The sequence below is a fragment of the Silurus aristotelis genome (genome assembly GCF_946808225.1).
Source record: "Silurus aristotelis genome assembly, chromosome: 27".
Lineage (NCBI taxonomy): Eukaryota > Metazoa > Chordata > Actinopteri > Siluriformes > Siluridae > Silurus > Silurus aristotelis.
The window spans coordinates 4758292-4777696 of record NC_139600.1 but is presented as its reverse complement, the minus strand read 5'-3'; the positions used below and the strand labels follow the sequence as shown (position 1 = coordinate 4777696).

The 19405-nt window shown below is 35.2% G+C and overlaps 1 protein-coding gene across 3 annotated transcripts in view; it reads right to left on the bottom strand.

Moving 5' to 3' along the window:
- Positions 1-19405, bottom strand: part of adgrb3 (adhesion G protein-coupled receptor B3) — a 201021-nt gene that overhangs the window by 86012 nt on the left and 95604 nt on the right. The window contains exons 3-8 of one of the 3 annotated variants that reach the window (XM_083532335.1): positions 13062-13172; positions 10742-10903; positions 8557-8721; positions 4719-4883; positions 2228-2392; positions 1697-1798 (exon numbers count right to left, since the gene is read on the bottom strand). In XM_083532335.1, the coding sequence (XP_083388461.1) occupies positions 1697-1798; positions 2228-2392; positions 4719-4883; positions 8557-8721; positions 10742-10903; positions 13062-13172 (870 nt within the window). The remainder of the gene's footprint in view (positions 1-1696; positions 1799-2227; positions 2393-4718; positions 4884-8556; positions 8722-10741; positions 10904-13061; positions 13173-19405) is intronic. The other 2 variants (XM_083532334.1, XM_083532336.1) reach the window with 2 other exon arrangements.

The following is a 19405-nucleotide window of genomic DNA, read 5'->3' as shown; positions in this document are numbered from 1 at the left end:
AAATTATATATTTATATATAATTTAATAATTATTAAATCAAATTGCTTGTCATTTTTTTATTTACACAGTTTATTATTATTAAAATTCGTGAACATCAACAGTTTACCTTTTTAAAACTATTTGAAATAAAATTTAATGCAAAATGTAATTAAATAGTTTACATTTGCTTGACCCCATAGAAGTGTGTGTGTGTGTGTGTGTGTGTGTGTGTGTGTGTGTGTGTGTGTGTGTGTGTGTGTGCTCCTCCCATCCTGTATTCATTCACTCCCTTCGATATATGGAATTATCAGGATTTTAAAAGAAATTCTTCAAGCTGGATATAAACACTAAAGAATCCATTGCCAATTCCTGATTAATAGCTAATGCTAGCGCTACTGCTAATGCTAGCGCTAATGCTACCACCAAATTGAAAAGTTTTTTTCAATCATTGAACATTTGTTTTACTGATGCACCAAGTATGAAATCAAGCACCAAAATCCACCATGATGCACACATCCGGCAATTAAAACCGTCCGTGTGGAAACATAGCAAAAGTTCCATTTGGGGTCCTGATGATATAATTTAAAACACCATATTTACTATAAAATGTTTACAAGAATATTTTGTCTTCATGCTCTATGTTAAGAGTTTCACTAATAATAACCATACATATGCATAAAGCATCCATATTTGTCCATGTCAATTTTGATTAGAGTATTAAAAAATGTAAAAGTGTTAATTTATGGTAAATTTCGAACAGATAAAATGCGCAATTAGGTTGCGAATATTTACGAGTAAAATCATGTTAATAAAGCGATTAATCACGGTTTGATATTTTAATTATCTATCTATCTATCTATCTATCTATCTATCTATCTATCTATCTATCTATCTATCTATCTATCTATCTATCTATCTATCTATCTATCTAAAAATATTAGGGGTGTACTCACTTTTGTGAGATACCTTATTTATATATATATATATATATATATATATATATATATTCTGTAATATAAATCTAATATGTAATCCGTTAATGATTTAAAAAAGCAAATGGAAAACCAATTAAATAAAAAAAAAAAATAGACCCAATAAAACTACGGAGAAAAGAAATGTCACTTCGCAGCCTAAATTCAGAGCGTATCATGTATTCTGCAATGGCTGTGCTTCATTGTACATTTAATGCACAGAGCAGAAGCGCTGAGTGCTGCTATGATAATTGTCGTTTTCAGGAATCCAATCACTTAGGAGAAATCAGCCAATGACTAAACACAGTGTTTGATAGGTAAGAGCGACTAATCAATAGCACTTAACACGGTAAAAATAAACAAACCAAAACACAAACTAAATATAAAGTAAAGACATGAATTCTAAAATCAAGATGTTGAACAAAATTAAAATTGCAAAAGCATTATCTAACGATGGGATCTGATGAAGGGATCCACCATCTACATCTCGGTTTGACCTCTGGTGGCAACATTTGTCTTTCCAAATCAATCGTAATCTTGATGTTACACTAATCTAATGTTACTTTGATGGAATTCAAAGTTTGAATTATAAATAATAATAAAAAAAAATATTCTGATAAAAGAATTGATACACTCTGAGCACAACTGAATAAAAGTAAAGGACTAAATAATCATTTAAAAAGACTTTATAATTGCCGTCCTGATTTGGATTTACACTTATGTCAAATTAAAATCCTCTCCATACCTGTGGCATTGGGTGGGCATCTATTGAAGGCTAATTCTCCAGATGGCGTTCTCCTCCACAACATGGAGACTGCATAGTCCTCAGGACAGATCTCATAGGGAGCTACACAGGAGCAGAAAAAACAGCCATTATTTCATGGTGATAAAACCAAATGCAGTCATTCCAGTCCATGTACAAATACACACTTCTATATGTGCTGTATAGAGTATCAGTAAGTGATTCTACAAAAAATAACACCAAAAAATATAAAAATCTGCCATTATTAATTACAGTGGTTTTTATAATCCAATTCAAAACTACATTATTGTATCAACACTTTTTGCTTTCAATAGGATTATGGACACATTATATTATATTATTATATATTATTATATTTTTCCGATAGAAATTGATATAAATAATAACCCACTGCAGATACCGTATGGCTCTTCAAAAAGCCAAATAATTATCTTCACACTCTGTTTTCATTCAGCGTTCTTCATGCTCCTGTGGGCATAACTGACTCCTAGTGCTTGTTGTCCATGTGGTTACCTGGGCAACGCTGCTCACTGCATTTGTGGACCTCCTCTCCGTTGCCCTCGCACTGTTGCCCTGTGACAGCTAGGCCTTGGCACACCCGCACACGCCGCTGCCAGCCTCCATCACACGACTTTGAACACCCACTCCATGGCCCCCAAGGGTTCCACTGGCCATTTGCTGATACACACACACACACACACACACACACACACACACACACACACACACACACACACACACAAGGCAATAAGAAGACAGCCGCCATCTTCCTCTGTAATATACTGTATATCAGGGCTGCACATTTTCCACAAAGTTCATCCTTTCTAGAGTAATTGGATTTGTTTATTCGTATATATACAACATTCATTTATTCACGTTGTGAATTTGACTCATCTTCAAAGTGGTGTTTTTTTTGTTTTATGACTTCCAGCTTACACAGGAAAAAAAGCTTTTTTTCACCCCTAAATCTAAGACGTAAAAATCATGTGTAATAAAGAGATATGCATCCTTTTAATGAATGAGAGGCTTTTGTGGCTATAATGCGGGCAAATGTGGCTATAATTTCACTCACTTCAGCGATATTAAAATATGTTTTATGATAAAAGTTTAAACGTCTGTCAGCATAGTTTACAGCGCTTTAATGAATAGCATAAAATCCTGCATTAAAAAAAAGATGGCTTTGCGTTGGCACCTTGGTAAATAAACCTAAAAGGTATGACATAAGCATATTAAAAGAGATCCGTTTGCATCCATGTTGACCAAGAAGCTAATGTTTTAGTATAAAGATTTCCAATTCTGTGCAACACATTTCCATGAAATACAAGAAGGAACGCATTGAAGCAGAAACAAAACAAACTAGGAGGACATACTATTATTATTATTATTATATTATTATTATTATTTAATAAAAATTTTATATATATATATATATATATATATATATATATATATATATATATATATATATATATATATATATATAAAATTTTTATTAAATAATAATAATAATTATTATTATTATTATAATAATAATTATAATAATTATAATATTATAAATATTATAAATATTATAATAATAATATTATAACGTTTTATTCATTGAGAAGAAGAAAAGTGCAGATAAATCGATTCTTATTTATACTTATAATATATATATATATATATATATATATATATATATATATATATATATATATATTATAAGTATAAATAAGAATCGATTTATCTGCACTTTTCTTCTTCTCAATGAATAAAACGGCATTTATTTAGTGTTTGTACAATAACCATACAAGGTATTGTTTCCTACACACTTATGTATATATTTTTTTTATATAAAAGGTGTGTTGAGGTTGGTGGTTTGAGGTGGTCACATTTCCAAGAACACATGAAGTATACGGGGGAGTGGTGGCTCCAGCGGTTAAGGCGCTGGGTTGCCGATCGGAAGGTCTGGGGTTCAAGCCCCGGTATCGCCAAGCTGCCACTCTTGGGCCCTTGAGCAAGGCCCTTAACCCTCTATGCTCCGGGGGTCCCTTACAAGGGAAATATCAAGGTAAGTGACGTCGGGCCGCCTTCCCGTGGGCTCACCACCTGCAGGAGGGACCGTAAGGGATGGTGCTGTGAGGATTGGGCAGCAGGCGGGGGCCTGCTTAGACTGCTGCCCCCGCGACCCGAATTACAGATAAGCGGAAGAAAATGAATGAATGAATGAAGTAATCATTCGCTACAAAGATCTCGCTTCCCTTTCAAACTCAATCTGTTACTATAGTCAATGCACGTGACCGATTACGTCACTAAATGCTGTGTATTAATGAATATATCATGTTTGAAAACTTTATTATTTCAACTTTCTTTATTCGCAATATAACAGCTGCTTTATTAAACGTGTTGAATATAATGTATGAATTGATATTACAGGAAAAAAAAAAAACGTATGGTATAATGTTTATTATTCTATAATGAATAGCAAATTTGCTACCTGGCAACAGAGTGACCTGAGATTATTAATAAAAGCCGTAAATGAGCACTTGCCACATAAACAACCTTAATACAAACGATAGAGTACACAAGATACTACAGGTCAGCCTGAGAATTAAGAATGCTTAAGGCAACAAATAATAATATAATAATTATTTTTTTCATTTTTTTTCTTTAATATTGAGCTTGAAAGTACCACTATATACTTTTAGCTCATTCTCAATTTTGAGGCTCTTTTATTTGCAGTAGCTGTCCTTCACTTTCTACTGATAAATAATCATAATAAACTGGATACAAGGACACATTCGACTTCATTGAGACTTTTACAGCATTTGGCAGACACCCTAATCTGGAGCAATTTAAGTTCATTTTCCATTCATCCTAAGTAGCGATGAGGTTAAAGCCCTTGCTCAGACGCCCTGGAATGGCGGCGTGGCCTGGCTGGGAATGAACTCTTCTGATCCAAATTCCAATGCCTTAACCACTAAGCTGTCATTTTCAGATGTAAAAGTAAAAACTTGTTTCTTACCCGTGCACTCGGGGTTGTGGCACTCTCGGCTCTCGGCCCAGTGGCCACGACACTCTGAACCTCCATGAGCAGCAGCTGAGCACTGCCTCTTTCTCTGCTGAGTCCCATTCGCACAGGTCACTGAGCAATCGCTCCATGCACTCCATTCCTGCCACTGGCCATCCACTGCAACCAAGGAGACAAAGCGTTAGAGATTATTCTGTTAACTTTTTTTTTCTTTTCATGCTGAAAAAACTCAGCATGACTTTCATGGCCTTCTGTATTTATCCAACATCTGTTTACTATTCTCTATACTCTATTTGTATAATTCAACTGTTATGTACAGATAATGTTTTTATTATTAGCATGATATTAGTGGTGTTCAGTTCAATTCTGGTCAATTAGATATTCTGTATGCATTCATATAGATGAAGTCTGAATAGAATGCACAGAAAATTTGGGTGAAATTAATGAATCGTATTTATAAGCGATGTTACTGAGAAGGGCGACAGAAATTACATTTTCAATTCAGTTTTGTTTGTATGATGCATAAATTAATGCTTATAAGTCTGCAGTGGTGTAATAAATTAGAGTAAATGTACTATACTTAAGTACCGTAATGAAGTATTGTACATTTACTCTAATTTATTACACCACTGCAAACTTATAAGCACTAAACCTGTTTATTTAAGATTAGACCTTTTTGAAAGATCGCTTTACTACTTTGTCTTGCCTGACTGTGTGTTGAAGAGAGTGTTGTGTTGATGGTTAATGCAGTGTTGTACAATTTTATTTGTATATTTTAGGAAACAAAACCTTACAAATCAACTGGTTTTGGACTTTTTACTATCATGTGTCTTGGTGATAAGGACTAGTGCATCTTTGAGCCTGAGTTCAATATGAGTCAGTGCAGTGCTTTTACTTAAGTATGATTTTTAGGTACTCTTTACACCTCTGTAAGTTATAATTGTAAGTTTATCACTAACAAAGGTGGAAAGTAATGAAGTACAAATACTTTGTTACTGTACTTAAGTAGATTTTTCTGGTATCAATACTTCACTATTTATTTTTCGGACAACTTTTTACTTTCACCCATTAAATTTTTTTTACAAAATATCTGTACTTTCTACTTCTTACCTTTTTAAAAACAGCCTCGTTACTTCGGTTTGAATCTATTTGGTGAAATGTCAAAGTTTTTCGTTGCGCCGTTTTCAGCCCATCAACCAATTTCCTGTCATTTCGAGGCTTTCAATCTACCACTGGTGTATCATTTTCTGGCTCTCACACACCACAGATGCTAGTTTACAAAACTAACAATGAGCAGGCAGAGGGCAACAAGTAGTCTGGGGTTAACGTGGATGAGACAGAGGGAGTCAGCGATGTAAACATGACTGAGAACGTCACTGGACACCATGAACCCTTAAATTACTGTCATGTTTGATCATACAGATAAGAGCAATACATCATTCAAATCTGTAAAGAGTCTACTAACACTTATAATAACAACAAAATGTTGTGCTTATGTAAAACAAATGAAACAGACAGGGGGCGCTCTCTGCTGTCTGTCATCTCTCTTCACAGACACATAAATTAAACCTGAATCTCAGTAAATACTTGCCTTACTGACATAATAAGTTATAAATAGAAAGCTTAAATTTACATTAAAAACTAATTTTCTTGATTATTTAATCAATATTAAAGTTAGAAGAGGTACAGTTTCTCCGGTATCACCTTAATAAGCGTCCGTGTGGAAACATAGCCAAGTTCTGTTTGGTGTCCTGGTAATTTATGTAATTTAAAACACCACAATTACTTTAAAACATTGACATGAGTTTGTCTTCATGCTTCATGCAATGTTGAGTTTGGTTTTACTAATTATAAACATACATTTGAATAAAGCATCCATATTTCTCCATTACCATGTTGATTAGAGTATAAAACATTGGAAAGTATTAATTTAGGGTACATTTAGAACCGATTTAATCGATTGACAGCCCTGATATTAATATGACGTGACACCCAGTTACCAGCGTGACACTAAAACAGGTAGCAATAATAGCTGCTTTTTACTTAAGTACATGTCAGAGCTTAAACGTCTTAACTTTAACTTGAGAAAAAAGACTGTACTGTCGCCACCTCTGATCCCTAATGAGTGAGCTAGTGGTGACTGTAGCAAGGAAAACCTCTTAGACTTGAGAGGAACCAGACTCAGACGGGAACTCATCCTCATCTGGGTCGCATCGAATGTCTATTTATTATAGTTCCATCATTGTTCTGTTCAGTAGTAGGTGCTTAAATCCCAAAACTGTGGTCTAGAGCCATTTTAGTGTAATGTTGATATAAATTATAATCCAAATCCATCCTGAATCTTTAGGCTGTTGACGTGGAACCATCCCACACCAAGCAAAGAATTTCTAGTTCCCTTTCTTTCTCACTCACATTGTCTCTACCTCGTGTCCATAAAAACAAATGCAATGTCACCTTTTCACCAGAGGTTACACTTCATTGACAGAAATGCCTGAATACAGCCTGAATAAAAAGACGATAAAACTGGTGTTTGGCAACAGAAGATGCACTGAATGAACGGAGTCTACAGGGAAACGAGATACTGTGGGGAGAAGAGCTGCTAATTGCCTGGATTTTTTTTTTTCTTCTGCTGAATGGGCCGAAGCTTTTAAGGAGACAAACAAAGCAGTCTGCAATCGGATGGAGCGCAATCTGTCAGTTACCCCATCACAGCCAAACATTTGCTGTACAGAGAATCTCATCATCACAAATCTGCTTGCCATTCATGGGCAATTGCAGCTAAGCGATATTCACTTCAGCCCCCGTGTGTCGCATCATCTCTATATAATGCCAGAGCCGTTCTGTGGAGAAACAGGAAGTGCAGCTAATGTAATAAACCTTGGCCAGCTTGCTGTAGGTAGTTCTGCGTATCATTTTGTCTGCCTACCAGAATCAGGTGTAAATTAGCGCCACGTGTGTTGTTCAAAGCAGTACCGGCAATGTTGCCAGGTGTATTTTTTTTTCTACAAGTCTGATCTACTTTGCACTACCAGGGGGAGTTCTTTTTACAGCCATTGTTCATCGTTCACAGACACTATATTCAGAGAACCTACATTTTTTAATACTGCTAAATAATTCTGCATCCATGCTCCTCTAACCTGCTTGGTGAAATGCTTAGTAACTAGTCCTACAATGGTGAAGTTAAAAGAAGCTCTGACATGGGCTAAGGTTCTCGATGGGCTGAGGAAGAGGGAGATTAAAGATCTCATTCCAACCCCATTCTCAGAGGGTGACAGGTTTCTCAGAGTGCCCAAAATAAGTGGAATAGTGAACCAAGGGAATAGAACATCGATCATTAGAGAGTGAGGAAGAGAAGGAATGAGAAAAGATTAGAGGAAAAAATAAAGAGAAGAGAAGAGAAGAGAAGAGAAGAGAAGAGAAGAGAAGAGAAGAGAAGAGAAGAGAAGAGAAGAGAAGAAACAGAAAAGGAAGTGAAAAGGAAGAGAATGAGAAATAGGAAAATAAGAGCTTGAGAAGAGAAAAGGAAGAGAAAGCAAAAAGGAAGAGAAAATATTAGAGAAAAGAATAAAGAGAAGAGAAGAGAAGAGAAGAAAAGAGAAGAGAAGAGAAGAGAAGAGAAGAGAAGAGAAGAGAAGAGAAGAGAAGAGAAGAGAAGAGAAGAGAAGAAACAGAAAAGGAAGCGAAAAGGAAGAGAATGAAAAATAGGAAATTAAGAGATTAGGACGAGAAAGCAAAAAGGAAGAGAACAGAAAAAAGAAAGAGAAGAAGAGGAGGAGAGATAGAGGAAAGGAAAGAAGAGCAAGAAGAGATAGCGAAAGAGAAGAGAACAGACCTGGACAAAGTGCGATGTTGCAGAGTTTACTCTGAGTTTCTGGGCCATCACAGTTCCTACCACCATGCTGAGGTGGTGTGCAGACTCGGGTACGGGTGCGGTGACCCCGACCACAGGTAAAAGAGCACAGACTCCATGGAGACCACTCCTCCCACACACCATGCACTGCCGACACAGGAAAGTAGTTAAGACACCAGCAGGACAAGGCAATTTAACATAGGCTCATAAGTCTTATTAAAAAAAACACATTTTGGTAGTACAGGAAAGAAACATGCATTTTGGAATATGTTAAATGGATGAGAAATGCACATACAGTGATTACAGCATTAATCAGTTTAGAGGTTGAATTAAAAAAAATCTTTTGTTTGCTGTTTTTAAGCAACAGACCAAGCTAAACAAAACTTCACTGAAATCGGAACAAGAAACGACGCAAGTACATAATGACAGATCCTTGACACCGTGATTCATCTTGAACACAGCCTGAATTTGTGATTGAATAATGCTGTGCTTTGATTCAATAACACTAGCAGACTAAACGCTACGCTTGCAGCTTATAATCGCTTTTGATTATTTTATTTTTTTTCCGCTTTTACTACTTACAGCATCAATATTCTCCATATGGCATGGCATAGGTCATCAAAAACCTGGCTGTGTGTTCACTTCTGGTTTACTCTTTACATTCCCTTACAATCTTTGAATAAAACCCTCTTTTCTCCAGTTGAACAAAGAAAGCTTGAGTCCTGCTCAAACATTTTTAATTAAAAGCTAAATCCCTTTGCACTTACCACAAAAAAAAAAAAAAAAAGGTAGGCCAGGGAATGTATATAAAGCCATCCGAACCCTCTGAGCTGAATTTCCAATCCATCCATAAATAGAGGCTCTTTTTTTTATTTTTTTCCTATTGGCCAAACTTTAAACAGATTGGATCTTTTCTATTTTGAAATATTCGATACCTCTGAGCCTCATCAGTTTCAATGAAAACTATGATATTAAAGAGAGACTCAGCAACACCCTGTCCATCATTATACTAAATCTAGCAGTGGGTTTCAAAAGCGTTCCAACACTTACATAATAAATATCGGTGGGCACATTTGAAGCATAAAATAAAAAAAAAAACCCTGTGAACAATTGAAACGAGTTTCATGATTTGTTCATGGAATCTGACTGTGTAAGGAACAGATATTCAATAGTGTAAAGTGAATAGACGAGGCAGGTGTAGCCAAAGCACATTGCCATGTCATGTTCCACACCACCGAGGACAATTTAACTTACATAGAGCTCTTTACTTCGAATTTCTGATGGAAAAAAAGCCTTCAGCACAAGGTTTTAGCATATTTTCTTTATTTACTGCATATTATTGTAAAAATCAAAAGGAGTGCAAAAAGGTTTTTCCTCATGAAATTTCGAGGTTTTTTTGAAGGCTAAATGGAATTTGGACTCCAATAAGAAATGCCATCCAGAACTTCAATTGAAATTCAGTGGGGAAAAAAAAATATTTTCTGCACAAGGATTCGGATAAAAGGCAGGGGTCAAATTCTTACCTCATACAGTTTCATGTATGTCGTTTCATATATTTTCATCTATTTTATGATTTAATCCAGGGTTCTCTTTCTAGCAATAAAAACAGGGTTCTCACCCTAAAACACCCCCATTTCTGCCCCAACCAGTAACCCGGCAACTGAAAAAAATAATATTTTTAATCTGTTATTATTTAAATGAACTGATTATAATCATGGAAAATTAAAATAATCATACCTACACTAAATCAGATCAGTTCTGTATTTTTCCGATACTTATTCCTTCCACGTAAAAATAAAGCAAAAGTAAGTTCAAATGGCAGACATGATAATATACTCATTTCTTAGCGATTGTCGGATTGGTATTTTAAAATCTAGCAAACACTTTTTGTTTTCTTTTTTTATCTTTTTACTCTCAAGTGCAAACAAATCCCATAATGGATGACATTTTGCAACATGATTAGTTAAAAGAGTGGTGGATGAAGTCGATGCTGATAGTTAGTGCACACCGACTCGAACAATAGATGAAAGAAACATAAAATGTGACATGATATGACACGGTGAGCTGAGAAGAAAAAGTCCATTAGAAGTAAATAAAGAAGAAGAAGAACAATTCAACAAAAATACAAGACAGGAAGTGCCACTGTGCATCTGTTGGCTAACACTACCTGGACAAGGGGCAGTGTTATTGCAAACCCTTGATTCTCTTAAAGGGCCGCTGCAGTGTGTTCCGAAAGGTGAGACACATGTTCTTGTTCGCACCTGCGAACCTTGACCACATGTAACTGAGCAAGAGCTCCACTGGGACCACTCCTCAGCACCTGGGTCACCTGTGTAGGAGAAGGGTGACACCAGTTAAAAGCAGCAACAAGGTCACATAACAGCCCAGGGAGGTTTGGGTCGCTCGGAGCGCTTTGCCTACAGACGTTACATGAGGTGCCACACGGGACGTATTATTTCTGCATATGTAAGCCGGATGGGCACGGTTAAATCCTAGATTTTTTTTCCTACGTCTGCATAAATTATTTGGGGGTAAATTAAATATTTAAACAGAGTGCATGCCAACATATGGCAGCTATCCAGGGTGTTAAATAGTGAATTCACCCTCATATATCTCTACATGAAGCATACTGGGGGGGAAAAAAGGCCTAAAACACATTAATCATTGATTGCATTTATAATTAAGGAATAATATTCTGTGAATGTCTGGTCACCATGTAACAGATTCTATAAGCAGATACTTAGAAATGTAAAACTATGGCTGAATGTCATAATAGATTTTTTTATTTGTTTTTTCAAGTAAGGCATGCAAACAACATAAAGAAACCAACGAAAGAAGAAAACGATTAACTGAACTAATACCAGAAAAAGAAAAAAGAAAGCATTAAATATGATAGAACATGTAGAATACATGCAAGATGGCTTACAAAAGTTAGAGAATGACCTGTGATGAATGTTAGTTTGCAACTACAGTTCTACAAAAAATAAAATAAAACGGATCATGTCTGTACTTAACTGTAACTGACTTTTCTGTTGTTGTTTTTTTTTATTATTAAAACTGAATGCCAGGTCCTGATTTATTTTTTTTGACACAGGATTGACAAGAAATTGACAAAAAGCCAAGATAACAAGAGGCGTGATCAATCATATTCTGCAGATCACAGCGGTTAAGTCACTGCTACCATGATGTTAACTTCAGTTTGCGTGAGGAACATTTCTGTTGAAGACAATCAAAAAAAAGTCGACATCATGCCGCCTTAACATGTGACTTACACTGTTGCAAGTTAAATATGCGTCTAAGACTGGCTCGCTTTATTCCTTTTTATCGCTGCTACATTTATATCAGACAAAGACAATTTTTTTGATGATAAATATACAGTGTTACAATTGTATATACACAATTGTATTAGTTGTAATTCCCCAATGAGCGATTGCATGGCTGTTCCAAATGCAAACAAGATTAGGAATTTGTTTTTTTTTCCAGTATACTGTCATAGGTAAGAAAATACACTGTATAACATGATCTATTTATTAAATTTTTTTCAAAAAGTATGTGAATCATATGTGAATAATAGATCTCCTATGTAGTGTACACTGATTTATAAAACTATGATTTTGTTTGAATTTTTGATTTTTTTTTAAAGAGCTTTATTGGGCTGATCAGAAATCGAGTTAAAAAGTGGATCAATTGTTTATTATTCTATTCTTTTTCTCTTTTTCTTTCATTTCTTTTCCTTTTTTTTTTTTATGAAGCAGTGCAACAAATAGGACGGTCTAAAATGGTGAAAATAAAAGCATAATGTAAATGTAAACTGAAAAGTTCAAGGTGAATTAGGATGGAAAAAAATAACAGTTAGGGTTTAGTTTGCAAAGTGGTTTGCAACTTAAAAATGTACACATCAAACGAATGGTTAAAAAAAAAAGCAAAGAAAAAAAACAAAAAACAAAAAACAAACAGACATCAACTTAAAAAAAAAAAAAAAAGAGAGAGAAAAATGCAAGAAAAAAAGACCCCCAGCCCAAGAAATGCTTTGTAACACATCCAAAACCCCCATGCAAAAAAAGAAACACTTAGGGGAAAAAAGTATTATTTAAAACAATATTTACTACGGTTTAGTTTTTTCTTATTGTTTCAGTGACTCTCATCAATCACATAATCATGACCAGCATGCAAACTAGAACCTACAGCTTCTTCTTGTGAAAAGAAATGGATATAAAAAAAATACTGTTCTTTCTATTACAGTAAAACAAAATTAAGAACCCAGCTGGAATTCTGATACTAAGTAATCTAATGAAGGATATGCCAACATTTCCTTTTCGAGGAATTTGATATTTCTACGGGGTCATAAAAATGAGGAATAAAAATGAATATAACCAAAAAAAAGTATCCACTTTAAATGTGCATTATAAGAGAGATTGCATGCAAAGTGACTTAGATGAGATTAAGTTTAGTTAACATAAAGGAAAGAAACATAACTATTGTATTACCAGTTTGTGCCATAAATTTAGCAGATTCATCTCGCTCCTGTTGGCCCTTTGTGTCATGAACTGATCTTGGCCGTTGGCTTTTTACAGTATGCTCTCCGATCATTCCAAATTCTAGAGACAGAATAAAGGTTCATGAAAACTAGGCTTGATACAAGATCTTCAGAGAGAAAGCAAGTAAGAGCTTAAAACAATTCTGTCAGTAGTTATAGTGTGTTGCAACTGGCAGTACATCACACATTATGAACGTTTTATATCTTGACGTGTGCTCTTTTTTTTTTTTACTTTTTAGCTTTAAAAAAAAAAGAACAAACAATGGTTTATCAATGGTGTGTTGGGAGCATTAATTGGGTTCAGCGGCACATCTAAGATACATAACAACACATGCAAATCAACTCACATCGGCTTTTAACAGAAGAGTAATTTAGCCTCTACCCCTCCCTCTTCCCTTCCCCAAGAGAGAGAGAGAGAAAAAAAAAGAGAGAGAGTAGAAAAATGAAGGTAAAAATGTCTAAGCCATCTGAAAGCCACAGAGGAAGAGGACTGGGGGAAGGATTGGGGGGTGGGAGGGTGCAGGGTGTCATGTGCATGCTAGATTGATCCACAGTTTCTGTAACAGATCACAGATTTTTGGGGTAATTAGTTAAGATTTATAATTAGTAGAGAAATAATAATGTTGTGTTGTATCTAGAAGTATGTCGTGTTTGGTGCTGTTTGTTTATGTGATTTATTTAAAAAAAATTTTACACAAAATCATCAATCAGGATAAATTTGATGTTTGGAAATGTGTTGTGATGTGAACATCTTTAGTGGGACACGATTTATGAATACGGTCGGTTTTTATTTTGGTTCCTAAAATCAGATGTGAAAAATTAGACGGAATAAAAGTCATACTGTATGCAGTGATCCAATGGAATGTTTGATAAAATTTCTAGATCTCCAACAAAGATGGAAAATGATAATAACAGCCATGCTTCCATCACTAATTGGGAATTACAACTTTAGGTCAGCAGAAATAAGACAAACAAATCTTTGTGCCTCATAGCCTTTAGACAAAATCATCCATTTTTTATTCATTTTTAAACAGTTGACTTTTTCTGAAACAAACAAATATTATAGTTACCAAACATCTCTGCTGCCTTCAATGTTTTAGCAATAATAGTACTGTGCAAAGCGTTGAAGAAGTATAAGCACTTATTGCTTTGGCTTGAAGGCTACAGACATCATCTCCCAACATTTATTGCAATTCAACATTTTTACCTTGACCTATGTACGAACGTCTCCTGCAACCTTTCTGCAGCCTCTGGTGCAATCTATTTACCCCACAATAGAAACCCATTCATTTGAGCGTGTAGTGCTTTTGCCCAGAGAACATGTCAGATAAATCATTTAAGAAGCAAGAGCACTGGAACATAGAAGTCAGAGAAACGTTATCAATGCTTGTGGTGAGGCCTGCCCTGAAGCCTAAAACTTTTCATTTCAATTACAGTCTGGCATACAGAAATGCCATTTAAAGGGGTAAAATATAGACCATGGCTTTAGCAATCGTTTCACTTTTTTTTTTGTCTTTCATTTTTTTTTCTCGCCCCCTCGGTCTTGCTGCCCACCAGGAAGATGGTTTGTTCATAAGTGATTACATACAGTGGGGCATGTTTCTTAATAACAAAAGCAGAAAGTTTTTTTTTTTTTTTTTTACACTCTACCTTTAAAAACATATATATTTATATATATATATATATATATATATAAAACCATTCCTGTTTTATGACACAAAATATTTTTGAAATCTGACTGGTAACGACCTTTTATCTACCTGCATCACACGCTTGGTCATTTTCAAGACCTTGTAATTGAAATATTTAAATATACAAAAAAACAATCGCTAACAGAGAAGGATGGAAAAAGAGGGGAAGTATAAGGGTAAGATGGAGAGTTAGGAGGAGAAGAAAGATAAATAGTTGCAAATGCACTGCTTTACTGGTCATGTTCATTAATTTGTCATGTTCAAAAAAATATGCAATATTCTTCCATTACGATTTGGCTAAAGTGATTATTTAGTACGATCATGTCCGGAGCAACTTCAATGGACCGAGATGTAAAAATGGAGCACCATATTTTTGAAAGAAATTCTGTCAGTTGGTTGGTGGTGGTGATGTTGAATTCTGTCTAATGTTCCAATCCAAAATCTCCCATAGATGATCACCCGGGTTGAGATCGAGTGACTGCATAGGCCATAAAACTTTCATCATTTTATACTGATCAAAGGACTCATTGAATCCCTGTATCCCGGGAAAAAAAAAAAAAATACAGGATATAAATGTAACATAATGGTTTTCAGTCCAAATCACACCCTATCTTTGTATTGTAAAGTGGACCCAAACAATGTCAGCAAAAAGCCTCTTCACAGCCTCCTCAGCCACCAGTGCTCCACCAGCATCATCAAAACACCAATTAAGAGAATATCTTTTGGGTGTTTATTGGTCCTGTGGAGTTCCAGAAAATTGTAGGATCAGTGCCAAGGTTTATTGAAGCCGTTGTGTTGTTCTGTCCTCAACTCTAAGACAATTTATGTTGTTTTTCTCCCCTTTAATTAGTCACTTAACTGTACATACTTTACAATTTAGCTTTTTAGCAAAAACTGGAATTATGCACATCGAAATGCTAAACATACTTCTAAAAGGGAATTCGAGGGACGATGAAGCAGCCATGCAGAGATGAATAAACTCTAAATGCTTTGCCTCATTTTGTAATTGACATTCACTAATGTTGCAAAACATACTTATCTTTTTTTTTTTTTTTTACCTTAGCGCAATTATCATTTTATAAGTACCCAAATCACTTATGTAAAGTGCCAGTGAAGTACAACCAACATCACCTAAATAAACATTCAACACATCTTTAAAAAATGTAAATAAACTAAAACCCAATAGCTAAGTAGCAATTGTCAGCAATGGGATCATTTTTACCAAAACACTATTCAATGTTGAAGAACTGAAAACCATGTGAATGAAAACTGAATGTTTTTATTTATTTATTTATTTATTTATTTATTTATTTATTTATTTATTTATTTATTTATATAAATGCTTTTTTTTTACTTAAGCTGTGCAATTTTTAAAACATTTATCTCTACAGTACAGTTTACAAATGTGAACTCATTCGAACACATTGCCCTTAATAAAATTTAGGTAATTAGCAAAAACATTATTAACCTGCACTCAATAAGAGTTCAAACTGTTATTGAGATCAAAAGGAAAATAGAAGAATGAATGTTCTGTGCCAGAGGGATGTGAAATTACTACAATATTATACAGTAGTTTGCAAAAACATGTATCAAGGGCCACTGGTTTCTAAACAATACAGACCGAACAATGCGTATCAACTGTGAATAGTAAACAACAATGTTGCTCTGAATATATGCAGTCATACTGTATATTCACTTTTCATCTGAACAAGGAGTTTCGTTTCCACACCGTTCTGTTAGCTCATGAGAAAAATTGAAAAGTTGATGATCCTTGGCTACATGGCGGCAAAGGTCCCTCCTACATGACGCACTGCTGAATGAATGAAAAGAACTCGATGGAATTCAGCTCTGTTTCATTTGTATTGCTCTGTAAACAGTCATACAGAAATGTGGGTCTTGAGATCGAGATTTCTAAGAGCAATTAAGACAGTGGCATGATTGCTTGAGATGGAAGACGGATCTTACATTTACATTTATGCTATTTGGCAAATGATTTTGTCCTGAATGACTTGTGATCGCATTTAAGAGTGAAGGGCCTTGCTTAAGGACCTTCTTGGCCTAGGATTTTAACTCATGACCTTCTGATCAGAATTCCAACAGCTTAACCATTGAGCTAAACTTCCCACATAGAAACAAATTGTTGTCAACGGAAGCCATGTGGCTCTCTACGGGTAATTTGTCGCCTATTTTCAGTGGCAAATTATGCCTCATGTATAGCATTAAGGGCCAATTAAACCCCTTTGGCTAATCTTCCTTTAGTAGATCTCACATGTTGGTATCTACTGGACACCAACAGAGACTAATAAAACATTAAGCATCCAGAGTCCAGTATGTTTCTAGAGTAACATCTTTGGTTTATTAATGATTTAGTAGTGCACACAAACACATTATGAAATAAAAACCATTTGATAATTGCTTTAATGGTAAACAGGTTACGGTAGTGGAAACCATTAGAACCATTAGGAAACCATTTTGTGATGGTTGCCATTGTTTATTTAGCAGGGACATTCATAAGGAACCAGTCCAGACATTCACAAAACAAGTGTACCAAGCAATATTTTTATTTGACTATATACTATATAGGTTTTATAGTTTACTGGAGAATACTATTGGTTTAAAAATAGCTTTTAGGTCTAATTGCATGCAGTGTTTTTTTATCCATGTTTTTAGATGCAAACCTGTTTGATGCAGTCCTACACCTTCTATGCATCGATTCCAAGCATTTTCTATGCATTAGCTAAAACTGTGTACTAAAATATAGGGTCCATAGCTAAAAAAAGGGGATTTTTTTTGATGATGTCAAAAACAATGATAAAAGAAGGAGCTGAGGGTTTATGCTTTGTTTGTTGATGTTTGCTGTCCATGCTGTTGGGGTGGCTCCACCGTGGTGGTATGGGGTGGCACGGGGTGGCAACTGCAACCCTAAGAAAAAGCATTGGCACCCCATCTGCCACCCAGCACTGGTATCTCGATGTATTAAATATAAATTAAATCAGTTTCTTTGACTGATTTACAGTAGCGGTGCTTCAATGTGATGCAAAAAAAAAACATATACCAGTGAATAATGGCAGGAAATCTCATCTTTCTTGTCTTTAGGTCTGAAAAATGACTCTTATAATTTTTTCGTTTAGGTGAATCAAACACATTCAATGCAACCAGCCAGATCACTGATCACATGCAAATGACACAAACTCGCTCGTTTAACAAATCCAAGCATTTGTATAAATACACATGGTATAGACTTAAACTCAGTACAGTTTTTCATAGAACTCAAGAAACCGAAGTTAAATAACCTGTAACCTATTTGGCATTCACTTGAACTTGGGAACCCAAACCTGTTCCAGCAAGGCAATGCCCCTGTGCACAAAAAACATATGGTTTACATTATCTGGAGTGGAAGATCTTAAATGGCCTGCTATAGAGCTCTGCTCTCAAGCCTACTGAACACCTTTGGGATGAATATGAACGCTGACTGCACCCTCACCTCACCTACATCACCTACACCTGATTTTACTAACACCCTTGAGGCTGATGAACACAAATGTACACAAGCTTACTCCAAAAACTAGTGGAAAACCTTCTCAGAAGAGTAGAGGGAATTATAAGTGCAAATTGGGACTAAATGTGGAATGTAATGCCAAAAACGTTTGGCAATAAAGTGTATTTTAGCACCTCATTTAATTAATGTCCGTCCAATTCCGATATCAGGTTCAGGAAAAGTCAATCACACATCAGTCTTTATTACAATAATAAATTTAATACTTAATAAATAAATGTAATACTTAATTGTATTTTCTAGATCTGCCACACATCCCAACAAAATCATGTGATAGTTAACAATGGTCCAGGATAAGAACATCAACTTGGCTAAACTTCAGATAGACAAACACACGACCTCTGCAAGAACAAACTATTCCACTGTTCTGTAGTTTTTAGTTTTTTTTCACAAATAGCTATATCCATGAAATGGCTAATTGTGAAAAAAGTATGCATTTTTTTTTTTTTAAATAATGATTAACCATTTAATACCAAAGTAGGTGAGAGGTAATGTTGTGATATTACATTTGTGACTTTTATACAATAGGATGTAAATAGATTCACAATTGAAGAATCCTGAATTTTCCATCTTAACATTGAATGTTTTGCTGCTTACTGACAGTAAAATTGTGGTGTGGTGAGTGGGGGAGGGTTTGGGCAAACGGGGAGTGGTTTGTTGTCACATCTGTCTTTGGATTTCTTCTAGATGATGTCTCAGGCAAAACAGCATGCAGATGCAATCTTGGCATGTTTCATATAACAGCTTCCCCTATTGTCTGGCTTAGACTGACACGCTCGATCCCCATGCTGAGAAAAATTAATCTCTTGAAATGAGCAATAGAAAATTGAGTGCAAAGAAGATAAGTTGGATTTGAAGGTAGATGGTGGAGCATTCCTTAATAACTACTACGCTGTGGAAATGTACATTGTAGGACAAAATATAGGACAAAATGTTGCTCATCCAATTAATTAGGATTAATTTCTTACTCGTGGGTCTGTTTCTATCTTGCTTTGCATTTTCCTCATCAAATCTCCATAATTCCCAGCCGGTCATGATCTTCAATTT